Below are 17,204 nucleotides of genomic sequence, written 5' to 3'. Positions count from 1 at the left end.
TCAATATCTTTCTTTGAGTCGAAAACAATTCCATATCTGTTTTTGGTTGGTTTTTTAGTTTGTTTTCTTGTTTTTTTTTTAAAATGTTGTCAGTTGTTTTTCTCCAAAAAATTTAATGAAAATTACCAACAATATTTTGAATATGATGAAATAGTGTGATTTCAAAATATATTGTTGTTAACAAGACCGTTTTAGGTGAATTTCGTGAAAGTTTTTATTTCTTATACTTACAAAAAATAGATTAATTTTTTTTTAAATTTATCACAGAATGAAATCATTTTGAAGTCAATACGTCCATTAATTCACGAGATATCGAGAATAGAACATCATTTTTTACCAATTTGGTTATAATTGTTTGTAGATTTTAATTTTTATTAAAAAACTGACTGTCGTATAAAAATTGTTTATTAAAAAAAGAACTGTCAATTCGATCATTCCCAACATCTTACTGAATATTTAAAACTATATTTTTATATACAATTATCTGAAACACAATATCTTTAATTTTTAAAAAGATATTTAACTCGTAAGTCAATTTTTACCACCTTTTAGTAATGTTTTTGAGGGTTTTTTTTAAAAAAAAAAAATTTTCTCCAAATTTTACTAAATGTCAGAAACGCTTTTTTCATTGCATACAATTATTTTTTTTCGTTAAACATTTGAAGTGAGATATTTTGGCTTAACCAAAATGTTCACTTTTTTAAAAATTGCTATGGTAGCAAAAACTACCAATAATTTTTTTGAGAGTCCTTACAGCATTTTTCAACATTATTATGTGTAAAACAAAATTTATTGAAAGTCGTTATCTTTACTGGTTTTTGAGATATGGACGGCAAAAAAAGCTTCCCGGCCGTGGCCGTACAAAAGTAATTTTTTTTTATAATTTACAGGCACTTAAGGGGCTCTTAGTAGGTACCCTTTATATGTTTATACCCGTATTTTAACACAGGGCGAGCGTTAGGAGAATAGGGAAGGATTTAAGAGGGGATGCCGGTGCACATTGGCCTTAAAGTTCTAGACATCAAAATGGGAGGGAAAACAGAGTTGGCAAAAGAATTCCACATTCTCGATGTGCGATTTAAGAAAGAATCTCTATACTTTACAGTATGCCCGAAATTGAGCTACTGTGGCACTCAGACATTTAAACATACATTTCCTTTAAAATCTTTTATTTTTATTCTAGGGACCTTGACACGTCACGAAATGTCAATTTTTTTAATTCGACTACTCAGCCGATTACAATAATAAAACATTTTTTTTTAGTTAAATATTTGAGGTGAGATATTTTGGCTTAACCAAAATATGAGTCTTTACAGCATTTTTCAACATTATTATGTTTAAAACAAAATTTATTTGAAGTCGTTATCTCCACTGGTTCTTGAGATATGGAAGACAAAAAAGCTTCCCGAACGCACAGACGTACAAAGGTGCGTTTAAACAGACATTTCCTTAAAAATCTATTATTTTGATTCAAGGGACCTTGAAACGTCGAATTGAAATTTTTGAAAATTCGACAAATCGGACCGATTACAATAGTTTCCTATAGGAAGTTAGAAATACTTCTTTTAACATGTGTTTAGCTATCAAACTCATAGAGAACTCAACAATTTAATCAACGACAACAGCATATAAAAGTTGTTCTTTATTTTTTTAAACAATTGTATGATGTTTCGATAAGTTGAAATTAGTTTGATGTCAATATCTTGAAAAGATATTTGAGTCGAAAATAAGTTTTAGCAATGTTTTTTTTTTTTGTCAATTAGATCATATCCAAAATCGTACTGAATGTTTAAAACTATGGTTTTTATAAGATGAACTTAGTTCGAGGACAATATCTTAAGTTTTTAAAAAGATATTTAAGTCGAACGTCAATTTTTACCAATTAAGTTTCTTAGTATTTCTTGTTAAATATGTAAGCCACTCTATTTATATTAGATTTAACCGAAAAACACGCATATTTCAGTTTCCACAAGTGATTTGTAAACGTTGATACTAATAAAATAAAAGAAGCAATCTACCTAAGATCATCATTATTCAAATTTGTCAATATTTCCAATCACAAAACAATTTTCTTATTTTATTTTCAACAAATTGCATTTGCTTAGTCACCTTTTAGAAAGAACGAAATTGGTGAAATTTCAGAAACATGACTTGGCATTTTTTTAAAATGAAGTAAATAAACATCCTTCAGCCCTTAAGTACTTTTTTATGTTGCATATACCTAACATAGATGTACGTATGTACCTATGTACATAATAGATGACTCATTTCTGATAACCAATTACAAAGTTACAAAATACAATTTGTTGACTAAAGAAACCTTCGACCTAAAATAAAACCTCAAAATTAGGGATGTTTTGTTTAATCAACCAAAAACAATGGCTCTTTGACAAATAACATTTGTTTTGAAGATTTTAAAGTGGAAATAATAAAACGGTTTACCCTTATGATAACTAAATGATAAAGCATTTCCGATTTGGATAACACAATAATTGCTACGTCATATACAATTAATTAATTTTAAGTTTTAATATGCTGTTTCCTTTAACGGTTTTCTTATTTCTATCAACCCAATCTACCATGAGTATTTAACATTTTGTGTCATAAAACATGTTTCCTTATTTAGTGGGTTCCTCATAAGTGAATAATCTATACTCTATTAAGAACTTGTGAGCTGCTTCTTGAGATTGAAAAAAACCTTGAAAATGACTTATTTTATGTATTCATTCATGAAAAGAAGTTTTAAAAAACACGTGTAGACAAACCTACCTACAAAAACTGTTATATACTCAAATGTAACTTGATTTTTTTATCATTATTTCAAATTCAAAGTTCCCTAGACTAAAACCCTATAACAATAGGGGAATCAACAACGTATCTAATCAGAAATCAATATATTGAAAAATACCTCTGAACAACCGTTCAAAAACTATTCGTGCACTTTGAAAAGAAAAAAAAAATTGTCAACGTGTTAAGCTTAAAGAATAAAAGACAACGACAACTGTAAGAAGACATTTATACCTCTTTTCACACGCAAATAACGATTTTGTTTTAGGTACTGTACTAGGTACGAGTACCTAGGTTCTGAGGAACAATGCGAGACAAAAGAAAAACCATACATAGGAAAGGAGCATAGCTGCTATACCTCTATATAGACTGATTTATAGCCCTGTTAAAATTAGGTAGGTAAGTTCGATGATACCCTACCCTGTACGACACAAAAAAAAAAGAAAAGATGCACCCATGTTAGAGCTGCCTGCCACATGCGGTGGAAATTTTCTATAAGTTGAAGTTCTTACCTGTCTCTCCTCATCCTCAGTATCCTCGAAATCGAAATTCGAAAGACACACTGAAAACTCAACTGAGAAACTAAAATAAATTGCCAATAATCTGTAGCTTAAAATAGCCTACAGTGCGAATGCACTCGTAATTCGTAATATAAGGAATCTCAATATTGCTATAGGTATGTACACATACGATATTCACCAAAAAAGACCCACAGAATCAGAAATATGTTCAACGTGTCGTGTCTCTTAGCAGTCTTAGCCATGATGACGAAAATACCCGCAAGTAGGGAACATCTCATGAATTGATTTTTTTCATTTTCGTTACAACCGTGCCGTGCCGATTAAAACAAAAAAAAGAGGGAATGCTCGTTCTTCGTCGTTCTTCAAGTGCAAAAATATTTATTTTTTTTATTTTTTAATATCAACTTCATCCACTAGGTACAAAATAATATTAACACAAACAAATATTTCAGATTAGATTTTGAAAACTTATTTAAGAAATTTTAAGCAGTAGAAGAAGAAAGACTTACATGAGGTAATATAACTTTTTGGAAGTGGAATTATTATTTGTTTAATTTTCAGCTCTTATAAATATGTAGTTTTTTGTTGTTTTAATAAAATCAATAATTAATTGCAGTTTTTAAACGCGCGCTCTTCTCATTACCGATATATACACTTTTGCACCACACCTAAGGAGCAGCGGCAACCTTTCGCTTCCAACAAACCGACGCAAGTGAATGTCTAAAAGTGCTGTGCTAGCTAGGAGCTCAGCTAACTCTTCAGCTTTATATTTTGGCATCAAATGGTATATTAATGGTTTGAGTGTATTTTGTTATTCTACACTGCACGGTACACACACATATAAAGGCAATGCACAGTTGGCAAAATTTAAGAGAGAATTTTCTCCGCTCTTTTGGTTCTCTTTTTTTATTTTTCGAACAACAATTGTTCTCATTACCTTCGTTTGTTTTTCGAACTCAGATAAACGAGAATATTTACGTCACTGGGAAAAATATAGAAAAAAAAGTGAATAAAATCTGATACCCGAACCACTCAACTATTAAAATCGTATTCGAATTTTGTTTCGTTAAATCTTCGTTAAAAAATGATTTTCTTATACAAAAATGAAATTTAAATACCGAAGTTACCAAGGTATCATGTAAGTCTTTCAAAAAGTCCAACAATATAGATGAAGAATCTCTTAATCTGTTATTAGACACCCACTTTCCAGGTAGCTCTAACATACTCAACGACTTAACATCAGAGTCTCAAGCTTCTACAAGCGAATTAGTTCATCTAGTAACGCGGGAAAAACTGCAATGGGCCATAGACAGCTTTGATCCATATAAATCTCCAGGGCCAGACGGCATCATTCCGGCCGAACTACAAAAATGCTGAGACATGATCATTCCACCATTGGAAATTGAGATATATTCCCAAAGGCTGGAGAATAGCAAAAGTAGTCTTCATTCCTACCATTGGAAATCATTCACCATTGGAAATCATTCTGACAAGCTGTGTAAGGTTGAGATATATTCCCAAAGCCTGGAGAATGGCAAAAGTAGTCTTCATTCCTAAAGCAGGGAAACCCTCACACGTTAACCCTAAAGATCTACGACCAATCAGCCTATCATCCTTCCTTCTTAAAACCTTGGAAAGATTGATTGAAATTTACATCAGACATAACTTAAAACCATGTCTCATTTCCACAGCTCAACATGCTTACTCTAAGGGAAAATCAGTAGAATCAGCACTTCATTCCCTCGAATACAAAGAATATAACCTAGTAGCGTAGCGTTTCTAGATATTGAAGGAGCTTTCAACAACGTCAGTTACCAGGCGATCACAACAGAAATGGATAAGCTCAAATTAGAGAAATCACTCATAAATCTTATAAGTCTCATGCTCAAAAGCAGGACAATAATTTCTAACATAAGTAGTTTTACTACCACCAGATCGGTGAATCGAGGCACCCCCCAAGGTGGGGTCCTTTCGCCTCTTTTATGGAACATGGTAGTAAACGACCTACTTACATCATTAGAAGCAGAGGATTTCAGGGTGATTACTTATGCTGACGACGTTGCAATATCTGTATCTGGGAAGCACCCCAAGTTCTCTCGGAACTCCTACAAAATGCCTTAAATAGGCTAAGAAAATGGGCTAAGCAATGTGGCTTTGACATCAATCCACATAAAACAGAATTAATACTCTTTTCGAGAAGATATAAAATTCCTTAGATTAGCCCACTCAAGATTAAAGGAATACCATTAAGCTTTTCCGACCAAGCTAAATATTTAGGCCTCATTTTAGACAAAAAACTAAATTGGAAGACAAATATTGATGAAAGAGTAAAAAAGGTTACTGTAATGCTTTTTACTTGTAAAAAAGCCATAGGATCAAAATGGGGCGTCTCCCCAAAAATAACCCACTGGCTATACACTTCGGTAATTAGACCGATACTCATGCTGTGCTAGCTAGGAGCTCAGCTAACTCTTCAGCTTTATATTTTGGCATCAAATGGTATATTAATGGTTTGAGTGTATTTTGTTATTCTACACTGCACAGGGCACACACATATAAAGGCAATGCACAGTTGGCAAAATTTAAGAGAGAATTTTCTCCGCTCTTTTGGTTCTCTTTTTTTATTTTTCGAACAACAATTGTTCTCATTACCTTCGTTTGTTTTTCGAACTCAGTCTCAGACAAACGAGAATATTTACGTCATTGGGAAAAATATAGAAAAAAAACTCAATCAAATCTTATACCCGAACCACTCAACTATTAAAATCGTATTGGAATTTTGTTTCGTTAAATCTTCGTTAAAAAATGATTTTCTTATAAACGGTGATTTCTTAAGAGCTTAAGAACTTTAAAAAAAAAAACGCATAAAATTTGCAAAATCTCATCGATTCTTTATTTGAAACGTTAGATTGGTCCATGACATTTACTTTTTGAAGATAATTTCATTTAAGTGTTGACCGCGGCTGCGTCTTAGGTGGTCCATTCGGAAAGTCCAATATTGGGTAACTTTTTCGAGCATTTCGGCCGGAATAGCCCGAATTTCTTCGGAAATGTTGTCTTCCAAAGCTGGAATAGTTGCTGGCTTATTTGTGTAGACTTTAAACTTGACGTAGCCCCACAAAAAATAGTCTAAAGGCGTCAAATCGCATGATCATGGTGGCCAACTTACCGGTCCATTCCTTGAGATGAATTGTTCTCTGAAGTTTTCCCTCGAAATGGCCATCTTGTTGAAACCACATGTCAACCAAGTTCAGTTCTTCCATTTTTGCAACAAAAAGTTTGTTAGCATTGAACGATAGCGATAGTCATTCACCGTAACGTTGCGTCCAACAGCATCTTTGAAAAAATACGGTCCAATGATTCCACCAGCGTACAAACCACACCAAACAGTGCATTTTTCGGGATGCATGGGCAGTTCTTGAAAGGCTTCTGGTTGCTCTTCACTCCAAATGCGGCAATTTTGCTTATTTACGTAGCCATTCAACCAGAAATGAGCCTCATCGCTGAACAAAATTTGTCGATAAAAAAGCGGATTTTCTGCCAACTTTTCTAGGGCCCATTCACTGAAAATTCGACGTTGTGGCAGATCGTTCGGCTTCAGTTCTTGCACGAGCTGTATTTTATACGGTTTTACACCAAGATCTTTGCGTAAAATCTTCCATGTGGTCGAATAACACAAACCCAATTGCTGCGAACGGCGACGAATCGACATTTCACGGTCTTCAGCAACACTCTCAGAAACAGACGCAATATTCTCTTCTGTACGCACTGTACGCATTCGTGTGGTTGGTTTAATGTCCAATAAAGTAAACTGAGTGCGAAACTTGGTCACAATCGCATTAATTGTTTGCTCACTTGGTCGATTATGTAGACCATAAATCGGACTTAAAGCGCGAAACACATTTCGAACCGAACACTGATTTTGGTAATAAAATTCAATGATTTGCAAGCGTTGCTCGTTAGTAAGTCTATTCATGATGAAATGTCAAAGCATACTGAGCATCTTTCTCTTTGACACCATGTCTGAAATCCCGCGTGATCTGTCAAATACTAATGCATGAAAATCCTAACCTCAAAAAAATCACCCTTTACAAAGATGAGATTCAAATACCGAAGTTATCATGTAATTCTCTCAAAAAGTCCAACAATACCGAGTGCTTTAAAGACAGAAGCAGGCACGTGGACTATCATAGATGAAGAATCTCTTAATCTGTTATTAGGCACCCACTTTCCAGGTAGCTCTAACATACTCAACGACTTAACATCAGAGTCTCAAGCTTCTACAAGCGAATTAGTTCATCTAGTAACGCGGGAAAAACTGCAATGGGCCATAGACAGCTTTGATCCATATAAATCTCCAGGGCCAGACGGCATCATTCCGGCCGAACTACAAAAATGCTGAGACATGATCATTCCACCATTGGAAATTGAGATATATTCCCAAAGGCTGGAGAATAGCAAAAGTAGTCTTCATTCCTACCATTGGAAATCATTCACCATTGGAAATCATTCTGACAAGCTGTGTAAGGTTGAGATATATTCCCAAAGCCTGGAGAATGGCAAAAGTAGTCTTCATTCCTAAAGCAGGGAAACCCTCACACGTTAACCCTAAAGATCTACGACCAATCAGCCTATCATCCTTCCTTCTTAAAACCTTGGAAAGATTGATTGAAATTTACATCAGACATAACTTAAAACCATGTCTCATTTCCACAGCTCAACATGCTTACTCTAAGGGAAAATCAGTAGAATCAGCACTTCATTCCCTCGAATACAAAGAATATAACCTAGTAGCGTAGCGTTTCTAGATATTGAAGGAGCTTTCAACAACGTCAGTTACCAGGCGATCACAACAGAAATGGATAAGCTCAAATTAGAGAAATCACTCATAAATCTTATAAGTCTCATGCTCAAAAGCAGGACAATAATTTCTAACATAAGTAGTTTTACTACCACCAGATCGGTGAATCGAGGCACCCCCCAAGGTGGGGTCCTTTCGCCTCTTTTATGGAACATGGTAGTAAACGACCTACTTACATCATTAGAAGCAGAGGATTTCAGGGTGATTACTTATGCTGACGACGTTGCAATATCTGTATCTGGGAAGCATCCCCAAGTTCTCTCGGAACTCCTACAAAATTCCTTAAATAGGCTAACAAAATGGGCTAAGCGATGTGGCTTGGACGTCAATCCACATAAAACAGAATTAATACTCTTTTCGAGAAGATATAAAATTCCTCAGATTAGCCCACCCAAGATTAAAGGAATACCATTAAGCTTTTTCGACAAAGCTAAATATTTAGGCCTCATTTTAGACAAAAAACTAAATTGGAAGGCAAATATTGATGAAAGAGTGAAAAAGGCTACTGTAACGCTTTTAACTTGTAAAAAGGCCATAGGATCAAAATGGGGCTTCTCCCCAAAAATAATCCACTTCGGTAATCAGACCGATACTCATTTATGGAGCTGTCGTATGGGGGACCGCACTGGACAAGATGGTAAATCTAAATAAGCTCATCAAAGTGCAGTGGTCAGCAGTTATGTGCATCACAGGGCACTTCGCTCAACACCAACCGCAGCACTGTAAGTGCTTTTAAACCTAACACCTCTTGACATCTTCTCCAAAATGGTGGCACCCAACTCATGTGTGAGGCTTAGAGCCACCTCTCAATGGAACAGTAACAATACTGGACATACTACTATTCTAGACAGTTTCAGATCTATCCCAGATCACTTAGACTATACCACCCCAAAAATGGTATTCGATAAAAGCTTCCATGTGTCCATCCCTTCAAGATCCTCCTGGAAAGAAGAGAGACCCCTGGAAGACGATGCGGTACACTTCTATACAGACGGTTTAAAGACCGATCACGGAGTTGGAAGTGGTATCTATTAGGAACAACGGAATCTCAGTCTATCCTATAGACTTTCCAACCAATGTAGTGTATTCCAGGCAGAAGTAATGGCGATTAAAGAAGCACTATCCTGGCTCAAGGAAAACGTTATATCTTGCAAGGATATACCAATCTTCTCGGACAGCCAAGCCGATCTTAAATCTCTAGCGTCTGCCTCCACAAACTCTCAAATAGTCCACGATTGTCGATCATCTTTGAATGATATGACGGAACAGTTTAATATTCACCTCATTTGGCTGCCGGCCCACAGAGACATTCCGGGAAATTGTAAAGCCGATGAGCTCGCCAAAAACGGAACACTTCTGCCTCATATTAGAAAAAAACATAACATAGGAACACCATTTGCTACATGCAAATATCTTCTCAAACAATATGCTCTGGAATCAACAAATGCTAGATGGTCACAGAGTACCACCTGCCTAGCAACCAAGCAAATATGGCCAATCATAGACTTAAAACGGTCAAAAGGCTTGATATCCCTGAGCAAACAAAGTATAAGCTCTAGAATTGGAGAAATAACAGGACACTGCCTCATAGGAAGACATGCTCTGAGGCTAAGGGTCTACACAAATGACTTCTGTAGAAGCTGCATGGACGAGGAGGAAGAGGAAACAGTCCAACACGTTCTTTGTACATGTCCAGCAATCTCCATTAGAAGGAATAACTTTCTCGGTAATCCCTTCTTCGATAATACCAGTGAACTGGCAACGATTGACACAAAATGTCTCTCTAACTTTATTAAAAGTACAAAATGGTTTGTTTAAGTTCACTACTCTCCCATGAGTAACCTCATTAGTGGTATTACAATGGACCCTTGAGGTCTACGAGCGCCAATGACATCTGGACAGCCAATCCAACTTAACCTAACCTAAGGTATCATGTATAATCATTAGCTTAACGGTTTTGATAGAGTTAATAATAACGTCTGTTTTTTTAGAAGGTATATAACTTTAAATTTCAGATCTTGGAAAAAACTGGAACTTCGAATCGAGACCCACCGTCTCTTTATCGATTTTTTCAAAGCTGGTGGAGTGTTTGAATAGACATTGAACGACGACGTCTTGGATAAAACGTCGCCATGGACAGCTGTGAGTAAAAATCTTCCGAGTGATTTTTGGTCCTCTCATCTGCAAAGATGGAGAGTGGAGAAGATACACAGACGAGCTATACGGGATGGATAGCGACACTGACCTCGTTAAATAAATAAGGGTCCAAAAAATAAGATGGCTGGGAGATGTAGACAAATGGACATTAACAATCAAGCCCGGAAGGTCTTCGAATCCAATTCCGAGGGACGGTGCAGTAGAAAGAACCTCAATCAAATTGGCGTGCAAAACTTAGCTTACAATGGGAGAAGCACAATTTGTCTAGGTTTGCCGTGTTAGAAACTTAATTGCCTTTAAAATTGGAATGATTAATCTGTTAGTGTCACAGATTTTGGCGTCGGGTCTTAACCTTCCATATCCTATTTTTAATAGCGTTTAAACATAGTTTAGTGCGTTAATGTCTTTATAAGAAACGCCTTAGGATAGACAACGATGAAAGGTCTAAGAGCATGAAGGACCTAATGGTTTGCAACTAATTTCTGTTAAAAAAAAATAATATCTGCTGGATCTGCTTAAATGAACTATCTTCAGGCAGTATTGAACACAAAATTATGTCATAAAATTGCTCTGTTACTTTTACTATTGGTAAGAATATGTAAGAAGAAAACTTTTCTTTCTTTAAGACAACTCAAAAATGTATTAAATGGATAAATGGACCAGTGGCAGCTAGAACAATAAGAAACCAACTTATAGAAGCAAGTCTTTCTGGTAGAAGTCCACGTAAAGTACCATTTTTCAACCTAGAAAACAATTATATATTATACAAAGGCTTTCCTTTGCAAAACACTTACACCGGGCTTATTGGAATAACGATTTGTGGTCGAAGATCAATTTGTCTACTTGTTATGGAAAAATGTATGTGAGTAGGCTATGTGAGAAGTTTAACTCAAAATACAAAAAGAAGAAAGTAAACCACGTTAGTGGAAATATAATGATTTTAGGGTACTTTTCAGCACTTGGTAAAGGTCCAATATTTTGGATCAAAGATAAGATGTGCGATGTAGATTAAGTCCGCATCTTAAGTTCAGTTATGCTACCATTAACTGAAGAGAAGGTGCCAATCAAATAGGAGTTTTGGCAGAATAATGAGCCGAAGCACACCTCCAAATTGGCTAACAAAGACTGACAACAAAATAAAATCAATGTTATGGAATGGCCATCACAATCTCGCGGCCTGAACCCAAATGAGCACTTATCGGATCGAGATTTTAATGAAAATTTAAAGGGAATTGTATTCCACACCCGTAGAGACATTATTGCCAATTTGGTGAATTCGATGGAGGAAGTTATTAATAATAGGGGTGCCTCTACAAAATACTAAAAGAATTTGAAATACTTTCACCGTTAAGTTACTTTCTTGCTGAACAATTTCCGTTCTTATTCCGTTATTTTTTAAAGGATAAAAAAAAAACATAATAATAATTAAGCAATATAACATAATAATTTTGTAACTTTTCACAAATATCTTTTTATGTGTTAAACAGAATGAACACGAATGCAATGTCCCAAAGGCAGTAAAAATTTTTGGTCATTTGTAAAAGATATGAGAAACTCTTCCTCGGTTCCAATGACACTCCATTTGTTAGCTTTTTAGAGAAAGCAAATCTCTTTGCTAGGCAGTTCGCCGCCAATTCAACGCTGCGAGTGAGTGTTATGACTCCGCCTGTACTTGAGCGAGTTAATGATTCTTTGGGGCAAATCTTTTTTCGTAATCGTACTGTAGCGAGAGTCCTAAAAGATATTAAAATACATAAACCTGCTGGGCCGGATGGTATCCCCGCTATTGTTCTGAAGACGTGTACTTCAACGCTGGCAAAACCCCTGCGTACGCTTTTTTATCTGTCCTACTCCTCAGGTCTCGTTCTGAGCGGATGGAAAACCGCATATGTGCAGCCTATTCCGCCGCCCGATTGCACTTACATCCCTTTTTGCAAGGTCATGGAAACGCTGATTAATTATCAGCTCTCGAAGATGGAAATTTTCTTAATGACCGACAATACGGCTTTCGTAGCAATAGGTCCACTGGTTATCTCATCGCCAATCGCACCGAACAGTGGAGCAAATCTTTACATCTATTTAGAGAAAGAAAGATTATTTCACTTGTTATATCAAAATGATTGGCATCAGGCTTCTTTATCCAAAATGCGTGCTTTCGGTTTTCATGAATCCCTGCTTCATTGGATTAGTAATTACCTTTCGAATCATTCAATACAATTTGAATTGGATGGATTCAAGTCTGAAAACCACAAAATAAATGCTGATGTGACCCAGGGCTCTGTTCTATCTCCAACACTCTTTCTCATTTTTATTAATGATCTCCTGTCTGCAACTTATAATCCAATACATTGTTTCGCTGACGATAGTACTCTTAGCTTTTCATATTCGTTTTCAGATTCACACCCCTCTTCTTCGGATGTGGAACTGCAACGACGAAATATGATAAGCTTATTAAATTCCGACCTAAACAGCATTGTACAATGGGGAAGAAAAAACCGCGTGAAATTCGTTAAAGCGCGATATACCCCCCTTGCCATTATCAATAAATGGCACTTGCATTGAGGAAACTAAACATCTCGATATTCTCGGTATGTGTATCACCAACCACCTTTTGTGGAACGATCACATACGCGATGTCGCCAAAAATGACGCAAGATGTTTGGGTTTTCTAAGGCGATGCAAGAAGTTTTTCTCCCCCTCTGATCTGGCTGTTATTTACAAGACTTGTATACGTCCAACGCTTGAGTATAATTCCCATATCTGGGCTGGTGCTCCTGCAACCTACTTAATCTTCTTGGACAGTATTGAACGTAGCACATTTAGATTGATTGGTGATATTACCATCATAAGATCATTCGCTTATTATCGTCGAAATGTTTCCTGTCTCACCTTCTTTTACCGTTATTTTAACGGTTTATGCTCTAGAGAAATAGCCAGTTGTGTCCCCTTAAACAGTTCAACTGTATTACTCGAGCTTCTAAGAATGCTCATCAATATACCTTCGGGCACAACTTCATCGTATCAATGTGCACTGACACCTCCTTTCAACCCCTCTCTCACTTTCTTAGTGCTCACACTGTGTCTACATAATAAGATTAGTATTATCCCCGCTTATTATAAAAAAAGCAATTAACAGCACTAGCTACCAGAGACTTTAGGCTTGAAATCAGGAATCTATTTGGAATAAATGTTTTAGGATAGATAATTACAATGTTTTTGGCTGTCAAAGGCTGGAAGAACTGCGATTGGAGTACAATTCAAGGTAACCAATGTCTGACAGCCCGCGCATATCGATTTACTTACTTACTTAAGGTGGCGCTAAAGTCCTGTGTGAACTAGGGCCTAGCCCAATAAACTACTCCATCCATCTCGGTCCCTAGCTAGATGTCTATAGTTTCGGGCTCCAAGTTGGATGAGCTCATTTTTCACTTGTGCGCGCCACCTGATACGCGGTCTTCCTCTACTACGCTGCCCTGTGGGTGTGGATTCGAAGACTTTCCGGGTCGGAGCATTGGTTTCCATGCGCTCTACGTGACCCAGCCATAGTTTTTGCACTTTTACCCTTTTGGATAAGTCTACGTCGCTGTACAAACCATACAGCTCGTCATTCCATCTTCTCCTCCACTCCCCTTCAAGAAGAACTTTTCTCTCGAACCGACCCAAGGTGCTTTTATCCGCTTCTGTCATAGTCCATGCTTCTGCACCGTATAGCAGGACGGGGATGATAAGGGCCTTATATAGCGAAACTTTGGTCCCTCGAGGGAGGAGTTTACCAATCAATTGGTTTTTTAGTCCAAAGAAACAGCGGTTAGTTAGTGGAACTCACGCTGAGTTCTTCCGATTATGTCAATGTCATCAGCATATGCTAGTAATTGGACAGACTTTTGAAAGATAGTACCTCTAGTGTTGAATTGTGAACTCTGCACTATTCTTTCAAGCACTATGTTAAAAAAAAAATCTCATCAAAGCGCATCACCTTTTTTGACATCGAAAGGTTCCGTTAAGTTGTTTCCAACCTTTATGGAGCAGCGTGAATTCTCCATGGTTATCCTGCACAAACGGACAAGTTTGGCAGGGATGCCAAAACTAGACATGGCTCTATACAGCTCGTCCCTTTAGACGCTGTCATATTCTGCCTTGAAATCGATGAAAAGATGGTAGGTATAGATTTTGTGTTCTTGGGTTTTTTCCAGGATGATGTGATGTGAATATTTGATCGAATGTGGGCTTTCCAGGTCTATCAGGTTGTTGACGATGGGCTTTAGACGTTCACATATATTACGACAGAGAAGATTTTATAGGCGATTTTAAGTAGACTGATTCCTCTATAGTTGGTGCAGTTTAAAGGGCCTCCTTTTTTCAGGTTCCATTATATCGATTGTTTAATTCAGATAATGGAGTCTAGATTGAGTATAAATAATAGTTTATAAACATTTTTAAGGTTTTCTTATCTTAATATCTGATTCATTCATTGATGACATTCCCTGGTTACAAATATGTATGTCCAAGACGTTTTGGATGCGACTTTCTTCTAACCAGACGCATTTTAATAATTTTTCAAATGCCTTTTTGAGTTTAAAACTCTAAAAGTTGCAAGCATCGACTATATGTTGATTATTGACATTATATTCTAAAGTAACATACAAACATAATGTGATAATAAGTGGGTTTTACTGTCGATAAGCTACTCGCTTATAAATATTTAGATAACAAGTGAGCGAATCTAGAATCTACTCAATTGTCGAAAGCAAAAGCAGATGTACTATAGATTCCTACACTACAACGTACCTATACATACTATAATTCTCTGAACTCGAACCACTTCACACTTGACCGATTGTTATGATTAGTTTTAGTTGCATCGTCTCTTAAATAAGTCATGACTCGCTTCTTACTGTCGCTTGTTTACTCCATTACTGTATTAATCTTATTCGATTTTGTTAAAGTCAATTCTTCAAAATTTAATTTCGAATGTGATAATCGACAGTGTGATAATAAAATAAGACAAAAATACGAACCGAATTGGAAAAGCTTAGATAAAAGACCTTTGCCGCAATGGTATGATGATGCCAAGGTTGGAATATTCCTCCATTGGGGTGTATATTCTGTTCCAAGTTATGGTTCCGAGTGGTTTTGGACTAATTGGCAAGGTTTGTACATATATTTCCATTTTGTTTTAATTAAAATATTCTTATCAATTTATGATTTTTTTGTTTGTAGGACAGAAAATACCTTCGTACATAGATTTTATGAAGAATAATTACCGGCCGGGTTTTACGTATCAGGAGTTTGCAAAGGAATTCACAGCTGAGCTATTCAACTCAACTCAATGGGCACTTCTATTTCAAGACAGTGGAGCAAAGTAATCTTTAACTTAAGCAAATTATTGAATTGAAAAAAATGTACTTACTTTCAATTGTAGATACGTTGTGCTTACGAGCAAACATCATGATGGATTCGCCCTTTGGCCATCGAGTCGTTCCTTTAGTTGGAACTCAAAAGACGTTGGTCCAGGAATTGATATTATAGGTGTGTCCAAATCGATATAAAAAAAAATAATGTATTTCATTTATAAATTTTATGATTTTGTTTGGTATTTTATAGGAGAATTATCTACCGCTATACGTGAAAAAACTTCCATTCGATTTGGTTTGTATTATTCACTGTTTGAGTGGTTTAATCGGCTCTATGTGGAAGATAAATTACATATATTTTTGGAGAACAAATATGTACAAGATAAAGTCTTACCTGAACTTCGTGAGTTGGTGGAACTCTATGGTCCAGAAGTGATTTGGTCGGATGGTGATTGGGAGGCCCCACCACCATATTGGAATTCAACTGATTTTATCGCTTGGTATTTAAATATTGTTAAAAATGTTCTTCTTAAATTTAATTTTTGTTTTGTTTTTCTTTTAAGGTTGTATAATGAAAGTCCAGTTCGGGATACTGTGGTGACAAACGACAGATGGGGATTTGCCACACATTGTTTGCATGGAGATTTCTGGACTTGTTCTGATAGATACAATCCAGGTTATACTCTATAAGTTGATCTCTTCTTTTGATCAGCATTCCTATACATCTTAGAATTTAGTTTCTTGTGATAGCTTTTAAAGAGGGGTTTGATTACTGACTTTTCTTGTCATTTTTCTACTTTTCAAGGAGTCCTTCAACCTCATAAATGGGAAAATGCATTTACCTTAGACAAGACTAGTTGGGGCCAGCGTTATGATACCACCCTTGCAGATTACATGACCTCCAAGGAACTCATAAAAGGTATCCCAATAATAATCATCAGTCAATGAACATAACATAATGATATTTAATGATTTTCAAAAAGAACTTGTAACTACTGTAAGTTGTGGTGGAAATATTCTTGTTAATGTGGGCCCAACAAAATACGGAACAATTTTGCCTATTTTCGAGGAAAGACTTAGAGATATGGGAAAATGGCTTCGAATAAATGGTGAAGCTATTTACGGCACCAAGCCATGGGCTTATCAAAATGACACAGTTACTCCGGGCGTGTGGTATACAAGCAATCAAATGCCTAATGGAGGCACAAATGTTTATGCTATTATTTTGGATTATCCCTATGATTCAAATGAGATTGATTTATTTGCTTTGCATGGAATGGTCGATGGAACAACGAAAATTTCATTGCTGGGTATGCCAAGTACAACTATTAAGGTAAGCATACTTTTTGTTATTTAAAGATATATTTTAATCAGTTTTTTTTTTATAGTGGTCATTAAACAAATCTAGTCTTCACATCAAGATGCCAGGGAAGCATTTGATTGATAAAAATGAACTCGATTTTGCTTGGACTTTTAAAATAACTATCTAAGAGTATATTGCAATAAATTTTGTATAAAACAATA

General features: G+C 36.0%; 2 protein-coding genes across 3 annotated transcripts in view; one reads left to right on the top strand and one right to left on the bottom strand.

The window, feature by feature from the left end:
* LOC129944106 (proton-coupled amino acid transporter-like protein pathetic) overlaps positions 1–4,042 on the bottom strand; it is a 52,538-nt gene extending 48,496 nt beyond the window's left edge. Inside the window, exon 1 of one of the 2 annotated variants that reach the window (XM_056053297.1) lies at positions 3,818–4,042. Coding sequence is in view for 1 of the 2 variants with exons in the window: in XM_056053296.1 (XP_055909271.1) it covers positions 3,300–3,313 (14 nt within the window). In the remaining variant the exon portion in view is untranslated. Of the gene's footprint in view, positions 1–3,299; positions 3,329–3,817 lie in introns of those variants that run through there. The other variant, XM_056053296.1, reaches the window with a different exon arrangement.
* An 11,124-nt stretch (positions 4,043–15,166) lies between these two features.
* On the top strand, positions 15,167–17,204 carry LOC129945474 (putative alpha-L-fucosidase). The gene is made up of 8 exons (XM_056055254.1): positions 15,167–15,476; positions 15,547–15,688; positions 15,749–15,855; positions 15,931–16,180; positions 16,244–16,356; positions 16,486–16,599; positions 16,664–17,013; positions 17,069–17,204. The coding sequence occupies exons 1-8, from the start codon at positions 15,206–15,208 to the stop codon at positions 17,168–17,170; spliced, it is 1,449 nt and encodes a 482-aa protein (XP_055911229.1). The 5' UTR covers positions 15,167–15,205; the 3' UTR covers positions 17,171–17,204.

The sequence above is a fragment of the Eupeodes corollae genome, chromosome 2 (genome assembly GCF_945859685.1).
Source record: "Eupeodes corollae chromosome 2, idEupCoro1.1, whole genome shotgun sequence".
Lineage (NCBI taxonomy): Eukaryota > Metazoa > Arthropoda > Insecta > Diptera > Syrphidae > Eupeodes > Eupeodes corollae.
The sequence above is the reverse complement of the archived record's forward strand: the minus strand, read 5'-3'. Positions and strand labels throughout refer to the sequence as shown.